Genomic DNA, 9,257 nt, shown 5'->3' on the forward strand with positions numbered 1-9,257 from the left:
GAGAAAGATGCACTCGAGGATTCAGCCTTCCTAGGTCTTCTCATGGCACCAAGGAGCCATCTCTCCGCCCTCCACCTCACGCAGTTCACCACCCAACGTGGGAGAGCTGCTCTGGTGCGTCTGAGGCCAGCGGGGGCGGGCCGTGCTCAATTATTGATAATAATAATTATTATTATAATAAACAAAAGAAGAAAAAGGTAAAACAGGACGCAAGGAAGGATTATCTTCGGCAGCATCTTGCGGTGGCTTCTCTGGCAGAGATAGAGAATATATATCTATATACAGGCAAGGCAGGGAGGCTGGGGTAGCCGGTCCTATGATCTTTCACCCCACGCCCCCTTCCCTCCCTTGACCCTCACAAAGGAGGGGCTCTTGAGTCTGTAACGCACTAGGTGATCAAGTCCCAGTCGAAATCGTCAGGTATTTCCTCATTGGCGCCTGGCGGAGGCCCAGGAGGCCGAGGGACCAGGTGGTGTGCTGGGCAAAGAGGGGAAGAAGGAGAGAAGAGGAAAGCGGGAGTTAGAGAAATAAAGTCAGGTTCTTCCCCCAGTGGGCTCCTGGGAACAAAACAGGAAAGATCTGGGCAGTACGAGTTTCCTTATGGCAGCGTCCTGCCAGGGCAAGAGCAGTATGAGCTCCCTGCTCTGGCAGCACAAAATTGCCACCTCTGGGCAATGCCAGACCAGGAAGGGGAAGGGAAGTAGCCATTGCAATGTGAACCTCCCCACAGCACTGCTTAAAGGGTTTAAGGCTCTGGCCCCATGAGTTCTCCTGACAATAGTGATCAGTCAGCATCTGACTAGGAGGTGCAAGGGGCTTTGGCAACATGAATGTCCTCACTCCAGCACTCTGTGTGAGCAATCAGCTCAGGGAAAGAAGTGTAACTGGGCACTGAAGTTCTTCATGTGTGATGAAAGGAGTTGGGGAACTGAATTTCTTTTCAGTGATGCCAGGCTCTTGGGGGAACTTTCTGCAGCCTGGGCTCCCCCTCACTCTCCTCTGACAGCCAAGGTAGAAGCCCCTGTCAGCAGGAGCTCTGGGAGGGCTGACAAGGCTGGTGTGGGGGCAAGTTCTTCAACATTCAGCCACATAACATCCCCTAGTGTCACCTCTTACCTGGGCGATTATATCCTGGAGAGTCCTGGGTGGAAATCTGGTACATAGGAGATGGCCCAGAGAAGAGATGGGGAGGTTGGGGTTGACCATAAGAATTCACTGTCAAAGGAAAGGGATAAAAGAACTGTTAGTGACGCAGTCAGCTCACCCCCACTGACTGGCATCACAGCTCCCCCACACCCTGGAGGATTTAGGAAGGGTAAAATCATCAGGCCTGTCACAGGTCAGCCAGGTTGCAGCTGCCACAACATTTGGGAAGATCTCCATATGATACCAAAATGAGGTATTCTGACCAGCTGTCCTCTGTCCAGTGTCAGAAGCACAAGTGCAACCAGGCCGGGATTTGGCTCTTTCTGGCTTCTCCCTCTAAGAACATCAACCTTCTCCCACTCTAGAATAGCCTCCCCTGCACCTCTTCACCTCACCATTTCTTTCCACCTGCTGTCTACATAAACCACCCCTCATACCTATGAGATTTTTACTTTCTTCCTGCCTCGAGTTTTGCTTTTCGACTCTATGCCCCAGGTAACACCTTCACCCCACTGGGTGCTGTGTTTAGGCCTCAGACATCCCTAACTCTCCAACATCAGGCTGTTCCCTACAGCCCTACGGCTGTGGGAACAGCTACAACAGAGATCAGGCAGATCTCTGAACAGTGCTGGGACACTCCGCTTCACCATTTGTATAGCACCCGGGTCCCCCACCCACCTGCCCTGCTGGGTACCTTGATTCATGGACTGCTCCTGCTTGCCGCTATTCAGGGCACAAGAATCAGAGATCCGGGGGGGCTGCTGTGGGCCCCCCAAGTGAGGGAGCTGACCAGTCTGGGTGAGAAAGTGATTGAGGGAGTCACAGAGGTTGGCAATGTGGTGCTGATCCAGGGTCCAGTTCTTCCGCTCCGCCTGGCGCAGGCTCTCCATCAGCTCTGCAGGGGGAAAGTCCCATCACTGCCTGCTCACTGCTCCCTCCCGTCCCTGAGTCATTCCACCCCGAAGTTCCCCTCCCTCATGCTAAGGCTCCTATCTTACCATCCTCACTCATAATCCAGACATGGATCTATTCAGGTTCCTGTCCTTAGGAACTTTATGATTAATCCCAAAAATCATATGGACAGCCTCCTTTTTCTCTATCTGAGGTGCTCTGTCTGAATCTTGAGCAGGGTGGGAAGCAACAATGGTGCAAAAACCACTCATCTGACATCTGTCTATGGCAGGAGTTCTCAACCCCCAAACCGTAGTGGGTCAGATGCTGGTCTGCAGTAGTCAGCTGCCGGAACAGAAGTGGCCGTGGACTGGCAAACCACGGCCACCCAGAGCCAGGCAGAGAGGCCGTGGTTCTTTCTGCAGGGCCTGCAGCAGTGCAGGGTGTGCCCCACCACCCTCCACCCAGAGGTGGGGCTATTCTTACCTATCTTCTGGCCGGAAATTCCAGCCACAGTCGGCTGTGACTGCGGTTTGCTGGGCCGCAGCCACTTCCGGGCCACAGCATAAAAACTTTGAGAACCCCTGGTCTATGGTATGTCTACAGCCCCCTTACCAGGATGTCTGAGGACCTGAACACCTGAGCATCAATGCATCTACCTGCACAACACTTCTGTGAGGTAGAGGAACACTAATGGATCCACCTTGCACATAAGGAACTGGGTCACCAAAACTCCAGTGACTTGTCCAAGGTCACACAGGAAGTCTGTAGCATAGCAGTGAATTGTACCCGAGTTACCCCAGCCCAAAACTAATACCCTAATTCCTGGGCTGAACTACTGACCTGAGAACTGGGAGTTTTCAATGCTAGACCAGTTCAGCCGGTTCACCATCTTGAAGCTTTCCTTCAGGGAATCAATACTGGAGCACCAGTCGGGGGGAAATGCTGGAATGCAAGGGAAGCAAGACCCTTGTATCAGGAAGTAACATACCAGCCCTCCACCCTCTGATGCAAACTAAAAATGAAGCCAGACTGGGTATGTCATTTGCCAATGAAATCTGATGCTACCCTGGATGGGGACCCCACTGCCTCACAGGCAGCAAGGTGGGATTCAGTCTCCCTGTTCATTCAGGTCTGGGCTCCACCCTCATTTCCAACTCTAAACAGGACCCCAAGCCTAGGACAAATGGACTCCTCTCTCCAGAGGCAGGAGGGGAATGAAGTCTCCAAATCCAGCCACACCTGGGTTTCACCCCGCGACACAAACACACACCATTTCTCCCCCTTTGTGCTGGGGCATGAGGTGGAGCGGGGGCGACTGACTAGCTGAGTCCTTGTCTTGGCTGTTCTGGGGACTGCAGGGAACTCTAATGCTCACCTAGTCCCCTCAGCCCCAGCAGCTCCCTCCACCCTCTGCAACCTACCAAAGCCAGCACTGTTGATTGAAGCCTGTGACTGCTGCTGTTGCTGTTGGTGCTGCTGCTGTTGCTGCGGGTGGGAGTGCGGGTGGTGCTGTTGGTGCTGGTGGTATCCTCCATGCTGCATCGGGGGCGGGTGCATGGACATCACAGGTGGGGGGCCATAACCATCACCCCCCTGCTGTTTACCCCCCTGGGGTGGGCAGCCCTCTGGGTTGGGGGTGTGGAGTTGGGGAGCAGCACCCACTGATGAAGGGCCCTGCTGCTGCTGGTGGTACATGTAGTAGTTGTGGTTGGAGGGCTGCATGTCACCAAGGAGAGAAGAGAAACCTGAAGGAGGAGGGTGGGGAGGGAGAATGAGGAGAGAGTTAGAAGATACAGGCAAGATGGCTGCCTGGCTCGATCCCCCGCCACCCCCATCACGGAGCGAGTGCATCTACACATGCTATTTGCACGAAGCAATAAACTCCAGAACATGTTGCACAAGAGTTTATTGTTCCTGGGCACCTTGTCTTCATGTATGCCAGGGACTGCAGCATGTTGAGGCAGGCTGGAGCAGCCCTGGCTGGCAGAGGGTTGCAGGGGCAGGGGGCGTGTTTAGCTTGCCAGCCGGGGGCAGCTCTGACTCGGGTCAACGTGCTGCAGAGGGGTTGGCTGGGGCACAAGGGTGTTCCAGTGCAGGGCTAGTTGGCAGGCTGCCCTGTACTGAAGCACCCTCATGCCCCAACCAGCCGTGTTAGCATCTACACATGCCTAAAGAATGTCCCTGCAGGATAGTACTTGTATTTACAAGTACTAACCTGCAGCAGAGTTAGTTTCCTGCAGCCTAATAGAGGTGCATGTGTAAACATTGAAACTTCAATGCAGAGCTAATTAGGGAGATTCACAGTAAATGTCTTGTGTAGATGCACCTAGTCAGGACTTTGTTCCAATGCTCAATTGCAAGACTTTCCTCTAAAACAGGGGTGGGCAAATATTTTGGCTGGCGGGCCACTTAACGAGCTTTGGTTACCTCTTGAAGGCCGCACAGAGAAAGTCTTTCAGAAAGCATCATTTTAACAAATTATGGATAAAAAACAAATCATATAGTAAAAATCAAACATCTGCTATAAATATATTTTAATTTTATTTTTAAAAATAACTGTTGCTTGGATTTGTTTTTTGTGTAGTGTATATAGAGGTGATTGCATAATAGCTCAAAATAAAGACTTACTCGTATATTGGGGCGGAGGGGCATGGGGGTTGTGTGTTGGTGGGGTGCACATGTGTCTAGGTCCCATAACCTGGTCAGGGGTTGGGAAAGGCAAAGAGAGGGGGCAGAGGGCGCATGCAGCAGAGCTCACCCAGGCAGTATGGTGCATATATCTATATTTCTCTCTCTCTCTCTCTCTCTCTCTCTATATATATATATATATATATATATGGTCCCCCTGATCTGGCCCACAACTGCCCCCATGGTACTCTGCATTGGGCCAAATCCCGCCCACTCCCACCTGGGGCAGCCCAAGCTGGGTTTTCTCCCACACCCACCCCACACCTGCTGACAGCCCTGCCCCTGGACAGTGCACACACCTTCCCAGCAGGACACCTGGCCACCCACAGATAGCTGCTCATTGCACTGGATGTCTGAGTGGATGGAAGGCAGCCAGACACTGGAACTGGAGCCTTGCATGCTGGGGCAGGAGCTGCCTGGCTGCAGCTTCCCCCCAACCTGGCTGGCCATGTGGTGCCTGGCATGTGCCCCCGGCTACCTGTGCCACTTCCCTACAATATCTGCTGCCTGGTGCAGCACAACAGGGGCAGGAGAAGGAGGAGCTACTGGAAGCAAGGGGAGCCAAGCAGTACCTGGGTAGCTGCAGCAGCATTGGCAGCAGTCCCACTGGGAAGCTGTGCATGCTGGCCAGGGCCAGGGTAGTGCCACTGGCAGGCACAGGGTGGGTGCAGGCAGGGTTGAGGTACAGGCTGCCCCAGGCAGGGCTCAGTCCCATTCAGAGCACCATAGGGGCAGTTGTAGGGTGGATATAATCAATTGGCAAGCCTTATTTTGCCCACCCCTGCTCTAGTCACAAACAAATAGCGCTGTAAAATTATGGGAGACCCTGCCTTGCAAATCCAAGCCAGGGCCATGTGCCTGTTTACAGCACAACATCCCACAGGAGCCTTTAGACCAGTGGTCTCCAACCTTTTTAGGTCAGAGATCATTTTTATAATTTAAGAGGAACCAAATATCTACCTGCCTCCTGCCCGCCCAGAAGGTAAGTCTGTGTGGAGAGAAGGATGGAGGTGAAAAGGGCCGTGGAGGGAGCAGGGCAGATTGAGGCCCCAGCCCTACCCCTCTCCCTCCCTCACTGCTGGGGCCTCAATCACCCTTACCCCTCCAGCAGCAGTGAGGGAGGGGCAAGGCCTGCACAGCCAGGGCAGGGGTGGTGACAGAGCTGCAAGCGGCTTGTCCAGGGGGTGCACAGAGGGGGCAGCACACAGCCCAGGAGGGCAGGGAGGGTGTGTGCCCTTGGATCTGCATGCAGGGCAGGGAAGGCTGGGGCAGTGCTGGGCTCTTCCCAGCCAGGCTGCGCTCAGACCGGGCAGCTGTAGTGGCAGCCCTGGGAGCGAGGCCACTAGGGGGTTGGCGAGGGGCGGTATCCCCACTCCCAGTGCTGCCACTGTTCGTGCCAGGTGCAGCTCAGGCCAGGCCCAGCAGGAACAGCCAGGCGCTGCCTGCCAGCCCGCAGCTGCAGCTCACCCTCCCCCTGTGCCTGCCAGCCCCTGGCCCCCTGTCCTTGGGGGTAGGGGAAGGCTGCACCGGGCTGTTCCTGCTGGGCCTGGCCCATGCTGTGCTCAGCAGTGGCACTGGGAACGAGGGTAGAGCGGCTACAGTCCTCCTCCCCAGCCCCATGGCCCCGCTCCCAACACCGTTGCTGCAACCACCTGGCCTGAGTACGGCCCGGCCCGGAAGAGCCTGATGCTACCCCAGCCTTCCCTGTACCACATGCAGATCCAAGGGCATGCGCCCCCCCCACTCCCCACGCCCCCTGGATGAGCTGTGAGTGGCTCCATCCCCCGCCCCGCCCAGGCTGTGCAGGGCCTGCCCCCACTCCCTACCTGCCCCACGCTTGGGGGGCATATGTTCCCTGATCTGTGCACAGCAGAGGCGGCTGCAGCTGCAGGCTGGGCTTTGCACCCGGAGTCCCACTGTATGTGCCCCCTGGGCCTCTACCCCTTCCCTCCCCCACTGACTGACCTGCTGGGCTGGGGGGCAGCAGGTGAGTGCACATGCACGCACATGCTCAGTCTCCCCAGCCCAGGATCGACTTGAAGAAGCTTTGCGATCCACTGGTCGATTGGTTGGTGACCACTGCTTTACACATTTCACTCGTACTTAAGTGCCTGACTCCCAAGGAAACCAGTAAGATTTTGGCACCCAAATACTTGTGTGGATTATGCCCTGTTTTAACTAAATCCCTCGAAGTTTTCCCAGGTGCTGTTCCAAACAGGCCATGTGCAGTTAAATAAAAATAACTTGAAGATGCAAGGCTCGAACAACAAAACCACTTTGAACCACTTTTCCCCAAAGCTGCCTTGTGGAGATTATATTTCTCCTGTGTCTCAGAAGCAGCCTGGGCTCCAAGCTTCACAGTTTTCCTAGCGTACATAACTAGTGATCATGCACAGAAGTTCCTGCAGGCTGTGCTCACTGCAGCCCTCCTGAAACACTGTCTCTCTCTGTTCCCTCCACAGGCTACCTGTGTGCACCCTCCAATCCCTCTCCTTTTCAAGACTTACTAAACCCCTCCTAGTCCACCATCATACCACGCATTTCTCATTCCCCTGGTCTCGAGCTCTGTGCATCCCCATTTCTTCACTATGCTTTATCCTATCTGGGCAGTCACTCAAGTTGTTAGTATACTAAACTGTACTGGGAAGGTGGGCAGAGCTGAGATGGGGTGTAACCGAACTTTATTAGTGGCTACCATCAGCCACTGCTTCATGGGAACACAGGGCTGCACAGGGCTTCCTGGGCCATCAAACCCAAATCCCTATGTTTGCAGGCAAGTGTTAACCCAAGGAATCCCCAGCATCATCACTTCCAAACCTCACGCAGAACTATAAGGAATAAACATGAAACAAACAAAACTCTAAAGCCTATAAAACAGGGGTGAGTAAAATGCGGCCTGGGGGCTGGCTGCGGCCTGCCAGGCCATTCTATTGGGCCTGCAGGGCCCCTAAATATTAATTTTCTAAATTTTTTATCTGCCCTGGGCTGCCTGTTATGCAGCCCTTGATGGCTTGCCAAAACTCATTAAGCGGCCCTCTGCCCAAAATAATTGCCTGCCCCTGCTATAAAACATGCCATGGATAGAAGCAGGAAGATGTGTACACCAGCCAGGAAGGAACTGGTTAATAGCTGCTTACTGGATCCAAGGCAGAAGACCATGACATATGCTACAAAGCAACACAATCCTCCATGTCCCAATCTATGCCAATGCAATCTACTGGAAAAATTCTTTCCTGACCTTGAATCTGGCAATGGAAATGACCCTGAGCGGAAGAGCAAGATCCTCTGCCAGGAACCCCTGAGTTTTCTAAGTACCAACAGAAGTATCAGTGCAACCCAGGCAGAACAGCAGCCTTAGTTATGGGCAGCCTCCCAATGCCTTAGACTGGGGCGGGGCAATTATTTGGGCCTAAGGACCACATGGGGAGTTTTGATGAGCTGTCAGGAGCCGGCTCAGCCCCCCCCATGCCACAACATCTCAGCAAAACTTCCTATGGGGCTGTGGGCAGGTAGGGAGCACTGTTCAGGAGCAGGAAGGGCAGGCGAGGCCAGGATCATGGGGCCAAGTTGCAAGGCAGTGTGGGATGTGGGGGGAGGGAAGGGGGGGCAGGGAGAACATGTATGTATGTGTGTATGTGTGGGAGAGAGGCTGCCTGGATGATGCTAGGTCCCAGAAGCCTGCCATGGGTGAGGGGAGGGGAACGCAGGTGTGCATGCAGCAAAGCTCACCCAGCTGAGTGCTGTTCTGTTCCCCGCAATTCCAGTGGCAGCTCCTTCTCCTGATCTTGCCCCTACCGTGCTGCGCCACTCTGGGTGGGTGGGCAGGTGAGCAGCTTTAGCTGGGCGGCTCCTGCCCCATCACGCAGGGCTTGGACTCCAGCTCCTGGGAAGGCAGCCAGGAGCTGAAGCTAGAGCCCCATGCACTGGGGCAGGAGCCACCTGGCTGAAGCTGCCTGGCCACCTGAAGTGGTGTGCCACGGCGTTACAGGAGCAAGTTCCAGAGCAGCTTCCAGCAAAGCTGTCCCCAGTGTGGCTGCAGCTGGGTGTTATTCTGCTCTCTTCACCTCCAGCAGCAACTCCTGCTCCTTTCCCAGCCATGCTGCTCCCAGTGAGGAGACAGGTGGGTGAGCAGCTTCAGCCAGGTGGCTCCTGCCTCTGTGCACAGGGCTCCAGCTTCAGCTTCCAGTCACTTGAAGCTGCTCACCTGGGGCAAGATCAGGAGAAGGAACAGCCACTGAAGACAGGGCGATTAGAGCAGCACCCGGCTGCAGCCACACCGAGAACAACCCCACTGAAAACTGTGCATGCTGGCTGGGCTGCAGGCGGGAGCTTGGTGTGGGCTCCCGCTGTGCAAGCAGGTGGGCCTTGGCCCCAAGTTGAGTGCCATGGGTGCATCTGCGGGCTGGATCCAGTCACCTGGAGGACTGGATCTGTCTGTATTTTTGCCTATCCCAGCTTTAGAAGGATAACCCTCATTTTGCCAGAGCCAACAGCATTCATGAGGAGATGTAGGGAACTCATTCTGGGCC

The 9,257-nt window shown here is 54.8% G+C and overlaps 1 protein-coding gene across 4 annotated transcripts in view; it reads right to left on the bottom strand.

Annotated features, from left to right (window-relative positions):
• Nucleotides 1-6: 6 nt before the first annotated feature.
• The window catches only part of FOXJ2 (forkhead box J2), a 39,908-nt gene continuing 30,657 nt past the window's right edge, over nucleotides 7-9,257 (bottom strand). For 3 of the 4 annotated variants that reach the window (XM_025214396.1, XM_006032618.3, XM_025214395.1), the window contains 5 exons: nucleotides 3,462-3,785; nucleotides 2,881-2,982; nucleotides 1,841-2,041; nucleotides 1,117-1,215; nucleotides 7-477 (listed from right to left, as the gene is read on the bottom strand). In XM_025214396.1, coding sequence (XP_025070181.1) covers nucleotides 389-477; nucleotides 1,117-1,215; nucleotides 1,841-2,041; nucleotides 2,881-2,982; nucleotides 3,462-3,785 — 815 coding nt within the window. In that variant the 3' untranslated portion in view covers nucleotides 7-388. The remainder of the gene's footprint in view (nucleotides 478-1,116; nucleotides 1,216-1,840; nucleotides 2,042-2,880; nucleotides 2,983-3,461; nucleotides 3,786-9,257) is intronic. The other variant, XM_025214397.1, reaches the window with a different exon arrangement.

Source organism: Alligator sinensis, unplaced genomic scaffold (assembly GCF_000455745.1).
Source record: "Alligator sinensis unplaced genomic scaffold, ASM45574v1 scaffold1129_1, whole genome shotgun sequence".
NCBI classification, from domain to species: Eukaryota; Metazoa; Chordata; order Crocodylia; family Alligatoridae; genus Alligator; species Alligator sinensis.